General features: G+C 40.8%; 1 protein-coding gene across 5 annotated transcripts in view; it reads right to left on the reverse strand.

Moving 5' to 3' along the window:
• Window positions 1-15,116, reverse strand: part of VPS13B (vacuolar protein sorting 13 homolog B) — a 353,019-nt gene that overhangs the window by 306,439 nt on the left and 31,464 nt on the right. For all 5 annotated transcript variants that reach the window (XM_081919663.1, XM_081919665.1, XM_081919662.1 and 2 more), the window contains exons 4-7: window positions 7,314-7,431; window positions 6,947-7,114; window positions 6,350-6,531; window positions 3,353-3,527 (exon numbers count right to left, since the gene is read on the reverse strand). In XM_081919663.1, the coding sequence (XP_081775789.1) occupies window positions 3,353-3,527; window positions 6,350-6,531; window positions 6,947-7,114; window positions 7,314-7,431 (643 nt within the window). The remainder of the gene's footprint in view (window positions 1-3,352; window positions 3,528-6,349; window positions 6,532-6,946; window positions 7,115-7,313; window positions 7,432-15,116) is intronic.

Raw genomic sequence — 15,116 nt, forward strand, 5'->3', positions numbered from 1 at the left:
AAGTAGAGTTGGCTTCTTCCCCCTAACATTAACCAATACAAACTAGACACCACAAAGCTTATTAAACTAGGCAATTATAATTAATATGAAAATGAAATACTTGAGTAAACACAGAATATGTGGCACAACAAGAAAATATCTACTAACCACCACCATACAGATACATGCAGCAACTTTTTTGCACACTTTATTAATTTGGGAGAAATGGCACAATCAGTTATGCATCTTAATATCTCCTTTGTTATCATTTTTGTTCTACTCATTATTCTATTTCATGAGAAAGGCAGTACAACCAATGCAAAAAGTAAGAGGCTGTACAGACTGAATGGTATGTGATATGTTGCCTAGGCACAGGTCCTGTCTATACATATTTATATTGGATTTAACATTATAATGTAGGTCATAATAAAAGCAGACAAAGTCTTCAACAACACATTCCTACATGAGTAGCAACCAAAGTAGATGCTTTTGGCTTTTCTACCACTGCAGTGAAAGCATTGCTCAGAGCTATGGTCCAGATGCATATTTTTAAAAGGAAAAAGCTCACATTGTTATAAATGGCCTTTCCCCGCAAATAAAGCATTGCTATATTAGTCTGAATTAGCTGGTGGTCTCATAGCCGAACATGATAGGAACTGTAGGGATTATTTTTGATTCCTATGTCAAGAGTGACATGGCATATTAATCGGACAAACTGATGCCTCAGGCCATAATTTTTCTGCAAGATGTGTAAACCCTTTAAAAGTACTGTGCTTCCAGAATCTTGTGCTTTTTAAAGAGCCTGTAAGAAAGACCAATGAAATAAAGGCAATGTAAACTGTGAAAGCAGCCAGCCTACCCTAGTTAGCAGGACAATGAAATCAAACATATAAGGGCTCCTTACAGCGAGTCAGACTATCTAGGCCAGGATTGTGTTCTCTGGCTGGTAGTGCCTCAAGAATCTGTCCCAAGGGATTTCCTCAACCCTCTTCAGTAAGCCCTGAATAGCTTGGGACCAGTTCACGTACTTACAGGATAACTTTACCCCATTATGTGCTCTCTCAACTGCTTCGATCTGCATGTAGCTGCTGATGTGTTTAAATCTCTCTTACGGTTAATTTTAATTACAGTGGTGCCTCGCAAGACGAAATTAATTCGTTCCGCAAGTCTTTTCGTCTTGCGAGTTTTTCGTCTTGCGAAGCACGGTTTCCCATAGGAATGCATTGAAAATCAATCAATGCGTTCCTATGGAAACCGCCTTCAGACCAGGTCCGGGGACAGTCTGTCCCCCGACCTCTTCTGAAGGCCGGCGGGGGGCGAAAGTCTTTGCTTCCCCCCCCTGCCTTCCCAGGACAGCGGAGACTTCTCCGCTGTCCCGGGGCGATCTTAAAAAGCTGGCGGGCGGCAGCGAAGGCTTCTCTGCTGCCCGCCAGCATTTTAAAAACCCCGGGATAGCGGAGGACCTCTCCACTGTCCAGGGCGATCTTAAAATGCTGGCGAGTGGCAGCGCTGCCGCCCGCCAGCATTTTAAAATCGCCCCGGGACAGCGGAGGAATTCTCCGCTGTCCCAGGGCGATTTAAAAGCCCCCAGGAAGGCAGGCAGGGGGGACAAAGACTTTTGCCCCCCGCCAGCCTTTAGAAGAGGTCCTGGACCTCTTCTGAAGGCTGGCGGGGGGCAAAGGTCTTTGTCCCCCCTGCCTGCCTTCCCGGGAGAGCGGAGAAATGCAGCACCGCCTTCAGAAGAGGTCCAGAGGGCTCTCCAAGCTGCGGATAGCAGCCTGCTGCCCCGCGCGAGGGGCGCTCTTAAGCAGAGCGCCCCTCGCGCGGGGCAGCAGGCTGCTATCCGCAGCCTAGGCGGGAACTCTTCTGAAGGCTGGCGGGGGAGAAGGGCTTTTCTTCCTACCGCCAGCCTTCAGAACAGCCTTCTGAATGTTGGCGGTGGGGAGGAAAACCTTCATCCCACCGCAAGGCTTCAAGACAGGTCCGGGAACAGAGGAGAAGCGCTGCGCGCCTTCCCCTCTGTTCCTGGACCTGTCCTGAAGGCTTGCGGTGGGAGGAGGGCTTTCCTCCCCACCGCCAACATTCAGAATGCTGTTCTGAAGGCTGGCGGTGGGGAGGAAAAACCCTCCTCCCACCGCAAGCCCCAGGAACAGAGGAGAAGCCCTTCGCGTCTTGTCCTCTGTTCCCGGACCTCCCACCGCAAACCTTCAGGACAGGTCCGGGAACAGAGGAGGCGCGCTGCGCTTCCCCACTGTCCCTGGAGATTTCCCTATGGGCTTTCGTCTTGCGAAGCAAGCCCATAGGGAAATTCGTCTTGCGAAGCCGCTAAAAATCGGAAAACCCGTTCGTCTTGCGGGTTTTTCGTTTAGCGAGGCATTCGTCTTGCGGGGCACCACTGTATTCAAAATGTTTTGAACTGTTTTTTATTAATAATCTTAACATTTTGAGTAAACTACTTGAGAGGTTTTACTACAATCAAAAGGTATATAAATTTTGTTAAATAAATTTGGGCTTCTGTATGGGGCTGCAGGGATCGTCATCAAAAACCACCTCCTTCCCCATTCCATTGAGAGATCCTTTCTGTTAGCAGAGGCGGCACCATGGGATACCACACCCATCTGTAGCTACATTATTTCTACATTATATCTATTTTTTCACACAAAAAATGGCAGGTTGCAACAAACAACTATGCCTAAATAGTCATGTTGCATTTTAGATAATTAATACTAATGAGGTGCTATAAATAATGAAAAAGAATACTTAGTACATAGCTTCTGATGCAAACTGCTCTATTGACTTATTAAATCAGTTCCTTAATAAAGTTGGCTGATGTGACTTGAGGGCTGACTACTTCTAAATAAATTAAAATATGGGATTTACAGAATAATCTAGAGTATCAGATTATTCCAGGTACTTTTAAGGTAAGAATAAGAAAGAATTTTGAACTGTTTATTTCATGTTTTGGTACATATTTTGAAAATGACTGGTGGCAATCCTTTAGTACAGAGGCCCTCAAACTCAGTTACAGAGCTCTTTTAACCAACCCAAGAAAGAATCAAGCCCTTAATACAACACAGATTGCAATCAATTTGAAATATTTGTCATTGCCCTAAAAATAATACACAATGTTATTGTTTAAATGGATTACAAAGTTCCAGTTTAACCTTGGAAAAATTGTCCCATAAAAGACCAAAATGAAATGGTTTATATGGACATTTGTTCTGCCTTCACAATCTTACATATAGCTTCTCTAGGAAGCTAACACATTAATTACTTGTTATTCAGTTACTCGTTTTGCATTATCTGCACTTGAACTGTACAGTAATTTCTCTGATGGTTTTGGAGGACTGTGAACGAATTCAATCTGTCTTACCTGAGATGTTCCCCAAAACATCCTTAGTGTGACAAACCAAGTCTTCATTTTCTCCATCTTTAAAGTTGCCTATTTCTCCATAGTAGAGTGAAATTCCAAGTTGCATTATTCGAATAAACATAGGAAGTTGTTGATCAGTGATGGAGAGCTTCAGGGTTTCTACTAAAGTGTGGATCTGCAAGTACAGAGAAAAGCATTGAGTTGGATCTGAAGAAATGTAGAGCTGAGAAGGGCCCCCTAGGGTAATCTGGTCCAATTCCCTACAATACATGAAAGGAAGAATGAATGGAACTCCAATTCTGCAACAATGGATCCTCTGGAACAGCATAAGTGGGCTACCGGAGTTGCAGTAGGACAGGGAAATTATAAGAATTCAGCTGAACTGCCTTGCACAAGCAGTAGTGCCTTTCTCCTCCAGTCTTAGATGGTGACCTGTGCATAAAGGTAAAGGTAAAGGGACCCCTGACCATTAGGTCCAGTTGTGACCAACTCTGGGGTTGCGGCGCTCATCTCACTTTTTTGGCCGAGGGAGCCGGCGTACAGCTTCCGGGTCATGTGGCCAGCATGACTAAGCCACTTCTGGCGAACCAGAGCAGCACATGGAAACGCTGTTTACCTTCCCGCCGGAGCAGTACCTATTTATCTACTTGCACTTTGACGTGCTTTGGAACTGCTAGGTTGGCAGGAGCAGGGACCGAGCAACGGTAGCTCACCCCGTCGTGGGGATTCAAACCGCCGACCTTCTGATCGGCAAGTCCTAGGCTCTGTGGTTTAACCCACAGTGCCACCCGCATCCCTGTGCATAATAAGGGATAAATTCTGTGGGGCACAGTCAGACTTAAACATGCATATAGGACCAGGCTCCACATAAGCGACAAGAGACAAAATTCAGATTTTAAAAGTAAATGTTAATATACATCTAAGGCAAATGAAGATTGTAATTATGAAGTATGTTAAACATTGAGTTAATTTCATTTTTAATGACAGATTTTCCAGGGTACCCTGATGAGGAACTGTGGCCACCAACAGAGATAACCAGGCAAGTTATTTATAAACGTAATTATAATTATGCTCAAACTAATCTATGTTCCCTGGCATGCTTTTTATGGTAACTCAGAATTCATTAAAACCATCTATATAAGTAATGAAGGAATAGAAAACACAGAATTCCTCATTAGAACCACAGCACCAATTGACATTAGTGAAGACTGTGTCAAAATTTCCATTATATGCTGTCAGAAGTTTGTGATTCTGCCATTAAAATATCCCCTCTGCTAAAACCTGGCATGAAAGTTAATGATCAAGCCCACAACTGAACTTCATTCCTCGATCAAAAACAAAAATTTGGCAAACTTTAAGATTCAGAGAGAGAGAAGGCCAAGATTTAATATTCTGCTTACCTACAATAGCCACATAGTACCGCAGTGAAGTGCATTTAGCATGTCAGAGTTTATTATGATTAATAGAAGACAAGAACCTGTTTATGTTTCAGAAGCTGCTGAGCACAAATATCTCAAAATGACTTTAGCTGTCATCTCTTTCCATCTAGTGTTACAGTATGCATAGCAAAGTTGTAGACAAGTTGAGAAAATATCAATTCCAGAATCTGACAAGTAATTTTGTCTACAGTGCCTGTCATAGACTTTAGGACAGGTGTGAGGAACTCAGGCTGGAGGCTGAGTGCCTGGTCCTTGATACTCTCACCAGTCAACACTGCTCCCTAGGCCAGCTTCATTCCCTCCTTGAGTGTTTTTGCCAGGCTGGAATGTGTCACTGAGCTGTGATAATGGTTCTTGCCTGCCAAGATGAAGCCCCAGAAAGTTGCTCGTGAGGCAATGCAGCCCTTGGACTGCACAAGGTTCCCTAGCCCCGTTTTAGTATTTAGAAACTAAAGCATGCAATGCAAACTCTGAAGATCTAAGATAGGCATAGGCAAATTCCGGCCCTCCAGATGTTTGGGACTACAATTCCCATCATCCCCTAGCTAACAGGACCAGTGGTCAGGGATGATGGGAATTGTAGTCCCAAACATCTGGAGGGTCGGAGTTTACCTATGCCTGATCTAAGAGAACATTAAGCTCAGATAAATGCTACAGAAAATGCCAGGTTGATAGTTGTATTGATTAGAAAGACCCGTTTAGATCCTGAACCGCTCTGGATATCTGCTTCCAATCCTTGGCTTAGAAACAGGAGAAAGTTTGTTACAGTTAAACAAACTGAAACTAAACTGAATAGCTTTAAGTACCTAATAATGAATTGTTAGTCTGAATTAAGACCCTACAGCCACATGCTACTGGATAAACGTATGTGCAAAACAACTCCTATGCGGCATCTGGCATCAATAGTATCAGGATAATTAGCTGCACACAGGGACAGATAAACTACAGTACTCATGGACACATCTGGAAACATGTTCAGAACAGACAATACTTCGCTTTCTCAATCTAATTTCAAAAATTCACAAAACACCCACAGTACATGCTGTTATAGGCTTTCAGATTGCTCTGGCACCACTGTTCCCACATACAGTATGTGCATCCTCTCTTGAAGTGGATTAGAATACACAATCTCATTAAAGACTATTAAGTACCTTGAATTACATCATAATATTTTTGAATTCTCACTTATCTATTACCCCAGTCAGCCTTTTTATTATCCATACAAGTACCAGAATTAAGTATCCTTAAGCCCACACTATGAAGAAGTAGCTAAATTAAGTAAGATGAATTAGCCATACTGAGGCTAGAAGCTGTATCTCAAAAAATGTATAGAATGGTTGAAGTAACCCGTTAACAGCCAAACTACTCTTCCTGGGACACAAAGTCCTGGTATGGCTATAGCCACCCAATGTTCACATCTGGAGGCTCAGAGATGAGTGGTCCCCAAAGGCAGAGCAGAAATTAATCTGTTTTAGGTGGTCAATTTTCATTTTTCTTAGGAGTACATGGTGAAAAACAATTCATACATCAAATTTAAAAGATCTAGAAAAGTACTTACTTTAATAGTGGATGGCATCTTAGAATTAAGATTATCGTAAGTGAAATGTAGACGAGTTCTGAATGAACACTTGTAAAGCAGGGGATCTTGATAAAATTCAATCTTGCCGCTAGCGTTCCTTTTGTCTAAGCAAACCGTGCAGTCAGAAAAATTTATCACCTTCCTTAGGACCAAATCAGTTGCTTTCAAAAGAAAGAAAAATGTTGCTCAGTTCTTAGCAGATAAAGCAAAGTAAATACTATACAAACGTTCGTATTTATTTCACACTACTTAATACATAGAAACATTTTTAAAGGACCCTTCACAAGTTTAACATATCCAAAATTTTATTCGAAACACTGGAGAGACTGCAGGAGTGAGGAAGTTACAAATGCTTCCTACTTGGTATCTGCTTCAAGTCCGTGCAGAATCTGAAAAAGCTTGAAGCTGTACAATGCATCGTGTTGTAAGAACTCAATGGGGAAACTCAGAGAATAAAGCTCACCTCTAAAATAGATCAATATTTGTCTCTCTGGTTACTTTTTCTGCACAATTATTTTAGAATATTACCTTTAAAAAAATGTACAATGTCATTTTAAAATTCAATAGTCTGCTTACCAGATATGTCCATGAATGCTCGATCCCAAAATTCATCCACGGTGTAACATTCTGCTGAAGTGATATTGACTGACAGAACGATGTCATCCTCCACGTATTTGAGTATGAGATTATTGATGACAATGTTGACATTGTTTATAACCCGCCAGATCAAACTCTGTACATAGCCTAAAAAGAAATCATGGTTTTATTAAACCCTTTGCTTGGGAACCTTACTAACAAGTTACCAAATACAGAAGGGGAAAAAAATGCCAGTTGAAGAGATATCAAGTGTTTAAATAAAACAAAACATCAGGCTTCCTGAGCTTCAAGCAAAACCGCCAAAAGAGTCCTAAAAATAACTATATTAATTTTTATCACAAAGTACCTGGTGGTAAATCTGGGTCAGGAGTAGTCTGTTGAATTCTTCTTGGTTTCACTGCTGCTTTTGCACTTTCCGTGGTACTACGATTTGTTGAACTTGAACCACAGCTTTCATGATCATCCTATGAAAGTTAACAAATGTTCATACTGAATCCACAACAGCCAAAAAAAAATAGTGGGGGGAAAATTAATTTTTAAAAAAGAAAATAAAGAATAAAAAACAGATTGCTAGTGAAAAGTAACAAAGGTAAGAAAGATACATACTAATTAAATATGTAATAGGGGAAGGAATGAAGAGCAGAATGGATAAGTTGGGGTCTAATACCTTAGAAACAAAAGCTGTTGACCACGAGATAATGAAAACAAACAAAAGTGCTAACAATTTGACAACGGTGCTCTATAATTGCTTATCCCATTTTAAACATTTTATAATGGTTGGATTGGTGGACAGAACAGTTTCAAAAAACCATATATGCATGCTCAGAGGGGGTTATGGCTTAAATTTCTCAGACCACAGTTACACGACCGCCACAATGGCTGTCTGTACTTGTTCACAACAATATGAAAGGATACTACATCTGTAGTGTGTAAGATGCCTAGAATTCTCCCTTTCAACGGAAATATCACTTTTTAATATAAAATTATTTAATGTAATAAACAAAGAACCTTGGTATTTTGACACCTCTTTCAATTCTTTGTATTTGTTGATGTGAAAAAGTCATTTATGTAGTGCTATTTTTCTAGAAAAAGAAGAGCTCAGAACTCACCATGAATGACTCCCTCTTTCTCTTAGAATGTCAATGGCGCCCACCTGAGAGGTGCCAGAACTGAGTTCCTTTGAGCTCCAGCTTAAAAAAGCCCTGCATTTATGTTTACAGTGGTACCTCGGGTTAAGAACTTAATTCGTTCCGGAGGTCCGTTCTTAACCTGAAACTGTTCTTAACCTGAAGCACCACTTTAGCTAATGGGGCCTCCTGCTGCCACTGCGCTGCCAGAGCCCAATTTCTGTTCTCATCCTGAAGCAAAGTTCTTAACCTGAAGCACTATTTCTGGGTTAGCGGAGTCTGTAACCTAAAGCGTATGTAACCTGAAGTGTATGTAACCTGAGGTACCACTGTATCTCTATTTAATTAATATCTGAAGAATGTGGGATTCAAAAGGAGTATCTTAAGGTTATCAAATTCTGGCCCTGTTTGCACATCATAGGAAGCCATAGCCTAAAATACATTATAGTTTACCATGCAAGAGCAGCATACAAGTGCATGCTGCTCAAAGTGTAGCCATGCCACACCTACTTTTGCCAAACCAGGAGAAAACTAACTGCAGCACTATCTTAGCGTTCTGTGCAAAAAAGCATTTGCACTTTGTTTCTCTCAAAGCAATCCATGAGAGGCAGCTAAGGTTTGTCCTTGACCTCCTTTTGTGGTTTCTTTGGGAGAGAAAGAAATCAAAAGTGCTGGCTTCTACGGAATGCTGTAGTAGCACTCTGACCCACAGACCTAATAAGGCGCAGCACGGATCCCAATTTAATATGTGAGACAGTCTTCCCACAAACCATGCACATCTGCCCCGAACTGGATGTCATATGTGGGGCAAGCACAGATGTGGCTGTCAACAGAAAATCAAAAGCCTCAAGCCGTACTCCTGATGGTTCACTGGCAAAGAAGACTTGCTGTCAGGGCTGATCAGCTGACTGGCAGTGAGAACAAGACTGCTGGGTAGCACAGCTGATCTCTGCCCAAAGAGGGCTTGAAGTCACCAGCTATCAGCTAAGAGGCAGCGATTCCAAGCCCACTGGGTCAGCTGTGCAACCAAGATTCCCATGAAGAAGTCAGTCGCACAGCTGATCGCTGCAGAAAGCAGGCTTGGATCACCCCCACAGGAGGTAACTTCAAGCCTTGCTTGGCTTGGCTTTTCTTCTATAGCACAGCTTGCCACCTGGCAAAACAGGACCCACTAGCCAGATCTACTTTTCCACCTGTTTTAAATGTTGGCTTATGTGACATGCAGACCAAGTCATGCTTGTTCTTATCAACATGGAGGGGGAAGGAATCACCCCAAAGCGAAGCTCTCAAAATATTATTTTTTAAGTGAACAACAGCTAATGATATCTTTAACACAATATGTAAACCCTAATTATTACATGTGGCCATGACCTTACAAGAACTATTTTGCTATTTAGACCTTTTATGTCAAAGCAATCTGCAGTCATACATATTTCTGCTCAATGTTAACTCTGAAAACACACAATTAATTTTTGAAACATATGTGGCTGCTCACAAGCCCAGAAATAAAACATGTTCATTAAAAGTTCCAAGTTAACTGCCAAAACCAGCATAATTATGAAAATATTTAACACTGGGACCAACTGAAATCACATACTGCATAGATTACACTGATGTCATGACACACTTCCCAGCCAAAATGCACTAAAACTACTACAGTCTAATAAATCTAGGTCACAGCATATGACAAACATTTTAAAGTTTAAGAAATGTAAATGATATTTTCCCATTTTATTAGCTTGAATTCAAATAGAGGATTTCATAAAAGAAAAGGTTTCAATAACTGTAGGAATTATTCCAAAAAAGCTTTAGTTGTGATTGTAGGTGCCTAGATCTGAAAGAACTCTAAATACTTTTTCCTATAATCGTTTCACAATCCACCTCTCTCATATTTACTCATATTTACTCTTTTTGCGTTGACACTTCTGGGACTGCCACCTGATGAAAGTGGCTAGTAAGTAAAATGGGAGGTTTCTCTGTCTGCATGACTATTATTGGAAATATAGAGAAGATAAAGGGGATGTCGGTGCTTCCAGTATTTTAGGGATAGCTCACGAAGGAGAAAAGCTGGTTTCCAAGGTGAATAATGAATTTGCCCACTATTTATTTACATATATTACGCTTATATATATTTACATATATATTATAAACATACAATATACTATATTTTTCGGTGTATAAGAAGATGCTTTTTGCTTAAAAAAAATAGGCAAAAATTGGGTGTCATCTTATACATGGATAATGAATGCAGGGGGGGGCAACGTGTGATTAACAGCAGCAGCAAGCAGGAGATTGGAAGCGGCGATTGGGCAGGAGATTGGTGGCTGCAGCAAGGCCTGCTGGCGTTTGGCTCCGGCTGTGGCAATTGGGCAGGCAATTGGCAGCTGTGGCAAGGAAGGGAGGCGATTGGCGGCTGCGGCAAGTGAGCGGGGGCTGATGGTGGCGGTGAGCAAGCAGACATTTGGCGGCTGCGGCGAGGTGTATAACTGGCAGTGGCGGGCAGGCAGGTGAGCGATGGGCGGAAGTGACCTCCTCCACCTCCCAAAAAAGCTAAACAACTTAATTTCTTAATTTTTTGGTTAAAAAAAAAACAGGGGTTGTCTTATACATGGGGACGTCTTATACACAGAAGAATATGGTAACACTGTATATTTTAATATATTTATTTGTTTCTGCAACTCTAAAGTGCTCTCCTGAGACAGATGCCAGTGAAGAAGAGTCGGGGGCTGAAAGTTGACCTGAGGACAATATGCCAGCTAACTTAGTATTATGTCTACACATGCCAGCATCTTATCCTGCATTTGTTAACACGGGTCCCAGTAAGTTTCTGAAATCATTCTGTAGATTTGAGGCCCCCTCTTCATACACGTGTACCCCCCCCCACTTCTCTTTCCTATTGCATCCTCTATGATTATTCCCCTCCTCCATGTTTCCTGAGACAGAAAGTGGTTTCGATTTTCGATAAGGGAAGGGCAACCAATGGGCTGTATGCTCAGTGGATCAATTTGGCCTAAGATCCAAAGGGCCTCAATCCCAAGGTGATAGAGCCAGGCCTCGGTACTTCCTTCATAAGTCGTAAGCAGAGACAAGTAGCATTTTTAAGTGGCTTAACATTAAATAAAATGTCCTGGATTACATACAAATCAAATAACTGAAAACAAGATTATTTCTGCTCAGTTGCTGCCAAAAATAACACCAAAAAGCTAAGGCACACTAATGAAAACATAGACATTTGGAAAAATAATCATCAGTACTTTAAAAGGCTTAAGCATTTTGATGCTATGCTAAAAAATATAAATCACAAGAAAGCACATTAAACACACCAATTTCAAATAGCACTGTCCCATGAATACAGATCAGCATAGAGTGAAATAAAGATGTAATGCCATTAAAGTTTAGAAGCTGGTCCTAGGGTCATGAATTCACTTCTGCAACTCCTATCCACCCCCACAGGAATTTCCTCCCACTGTCCTTAGCCATGGTTCATCATGGTTTGCACCAGCATGAACCATGTTTAATACAAACCCAGAGGATGCACACCCCATTTAATATCTGAAACTCTGGTTTCAAACTGGTTACAAGCAGTTTTTACTAGTGCAATAAGTGCTCCTAGGTTTTGTTTATCAAAAAAGTAAAGGGAGGCAAGTCCAATCCTGCAATCCTGGCAATATTTCACCATTAGAATGAGCTGCATTTGAAAAAGGAGTCCTGTGCATGTTTATTTGGAAGTAAGTTCTAATTTCTCCACTGTAGCTTACCGGTACTTCTTAGGAGATGTGTTTAGAAATGCCAAGCAAACACTTTTATAGCATGAATTTTCACAGGCTAAGGCTAGAGTTTACTTCTAGATGCAGTTGTTCCCTGATTGTGTCACTGAAACTCTCTGTCCATGCAGCTTAGAAAAGCTATATTGCATTGTAACTTGAATCAACTATATTTCCATTTATTAACATTCATAACAGCAAACATTTTTATTTAAAACAAATCAATGTACATCTCAATTCAAAAAGGGGTGAATGGGAGAAATCCTCTGTATTCTACCTTAATTCAAGCCACACTTTCCCCACGTTACTTGTGACTGTATCAAAAAAAGGAACAAAAATGTTGTTCAGTATTTTAACTTGTGTAAAACATGTGGAGGGCTTATTTGGGGGTGGGGGGCAGAAGGAAAAATAGTTGTACAATCAGAAAGGGGAAAACCATGTCAAAAGCAGTGGAAATAATCTTAGATAAAAAGTTTTGTTTAAAAATATCAAGTTACATCACTTCATTCAATGAATATCTGTGTTAATAAATTCATGTAATGTTATGCTATTATGGTGGGCGTTACAAGCTGACCTGCAGAAACCAACACTTGCTTACCAAGCCTAGCCAACATTTGTAGCCACCTGCTGAAAGCTTAGAATCATAGAGTTGGAAGAGACCACAAGGGCCATCGAGTCCAACCCCCTGCCAAGCAGGAAACACCATCAGAGCACTCCTGACATATGGTTGTCAAGCCTCTGCTTAAAGACCTCCAAAGAAGGAGACTCCACCACACTCCTTGGCAGCAAATTCCACTGTCGAACAGCTCTTACTGTCAGGAAGTTCTTCCTAATGTTTAGGTGGAATCTTCTTTCTTGTAGTTTGGATCCATTGCTCCGTGTCCGCTTCTCAGCAGAAAACAACCTTTCTCCCTCCTCTATGTGACATCCTTTAATATATTTGAACATGGCTATCATATCACCCCTTAACCTCCTCTTCTTCAGGCTAAACATGCCCAGCTCCCTTAGCCGTTCCTCATAAGGCATTGTTTCCAGGCCTTTGACCATTTTGGCTGCCCTCCTCTGGATACGTTCCAGTTTGTCAGTGTCCTTCTTGAACTGTGGTGCCCAGAACTGGACACAGTACTCCAGGTGAGGTCTGACCAGAGCAGAATACAGTGGCACTATTACTTCCCTTGATCTAGATGCTATACTCCTATTGATGCAGCCCAGAATTGCATTGGCTTTTTTAGCTGCCGCGTCACACTGTTGGCTCATGTCAAGTTTGTGGTCAACCAAGACTCCTAAATCCTTTTCACATGTACTACTCTCAAGCCAGGTGTCACCCATCTTGTATTTATGCCTCTCACTTTTTTTGCCCAAGTGCAATACTTTACATTTCTCCCTGTTAAAATTCATCTTGTTTGTTTTGGCCCAGTTCTCTAATCTGTCAAGGTCGTTTTGAAGTGTGATCCTGTCCTTACTGTGCTTACTTACAGCACAGCTTACTGTGCTGTGCTTGTTCAGTTTTTTGAGGTGTGGCAAAGCACTGAGATAAGAACCTGAGCCAATTCCCTCAGACTTTTCTGATATAAGTTGATGGTCAGATATTTAGCCATCCTTATAACCGTTCTCTGAATATGTTTCACTTCGCCAATATACTTCTGGAATTGTGTCAGTCTAGCAAAGTAGGAGTTTGGGGAGGGTTCAAGCGGGGTTCACTGGGGAGGAGGAGCCAGGGAAACACAGTTGCATTAGATAAGTCTGCTTGTTCTTCTCTGGATCCAATCCAGTCTTGATTACTGCACTCTAAATTATTAAAAGTTACAATATTTATTTTTGGATGCTACATAATTTAAATAATTTCATTTGAAAAGTTATGCACAAGGTTGCAAGATTTTACAGCCTACATGAAAAGCAACATTCACATGTCTCTCTCTCTCTCTGCTACTGAATTATCCGGATTATTTTGCCATAATTACAGCAAATAAATAAATTTCTTTTACTAAGTACTTATTTCAGATGAACGAAGAAGAAGAATGGGTGTGGGGGATCTTCAAACTTTAGGAAAAGGAAAAAAAACAAAGAGATGCTTTCCAGTATTCAACTAGGTTTACTAAAAATATGGAAAGCAGGCTGAACAGAATGGAGTAAGAAAGATTTACAAGTAACATAGGCGAAAAGTGAAGTGTGGGAAAGTAAAATTTTGGATGCATCTTCCAATTTTCGTACATAATGCCAGATAGAAGCAGCTTGGGGAGTATTGAGTGTTTACAGAGAAAATAATGTAAAGTTTCAAATTAAAGCAAACCATGGTAATAGTCTGTAGCAAAGGTAGAGTCAAATTTTACTATTACAGTATAGTATTATTCTGTCATTATATATGTTAAAAATGCTTTAATTCATGTTATATACTGACATTCTGCCGCATGACTGACTCCTCCCACATACATCTTTTTTGGGATACCACAAAGTTCTCTATGGTCCAGATTAAGAATCTAGTTTAGATTTCCCATTGTATGTAAATCAAGAGTAGGAATAGGTTCCTGCTTTCTAGGTTCTACAAGGCAACAACAGAGCCATATGTTTAAAGGAACAAACAAAAGAAAAGCAAACGTTCTGCTGAGCGTGCATATGCATGGCTCATATCCTTTGGTGTCGCTTAATTCCTCAGACAAATATAGTTGATGTAGAAATGCAAGGATAAGACCACAAACTCAATGGCATGACCTTAGAAGTAATATTCTCACAAGTCGGAAGGAGATAATGATGTATGAAAACCAGGTGCAATTTGATAGGCATGTAGTTTTGCTGGAAAGGAATACAGCACACCTAATTAAAAGCAAGGTGAAATGTCTATGGAAGTCTTCATAATGTACCCCAGGAGAGCTTTCAAATAATTTGGAGTGGAAACAAACACACTGAATAATAATAATAAGATATTTTGGGTCTTAACAGGTAAGTCATAGCTCACGGAGTTTAAAATAATATGTACTGGTATGGTTAAAGGGGGACCAATCAGAGTATTGATACTGGAGCAACAAAATGGAGAAATTAGGATCATGGGCTTTGGAATTAGGATGGCTATAACAGCTACTAAAGACGTAACAGAAACCTAGAACTTTTACCAGGATATTTTCAATGAGAATATGCAGTATCAAAAGATGACAAAAGCCCAAACAAAGGGTGGTATGTCATGATGAATTTAAGTCCATTTACTTCAAAGGGTCGATTCCTGACTTAATTGGATACCAAAATAATTTAAAATCTGTATCACTT

The sequence above is a fragment of the Podarcis melisellensis genome (genome assembly GCF_964234715.1).
Source record: "Podarcis melisellensis genome assembly, chromosome: 7".
Taxonomy (NCBI): Eukaryota; Metazoa; Chordata; class Lepidosauria; order Squamata; family Lacertidae; genus Podarcis; species Podarcis melisellensis.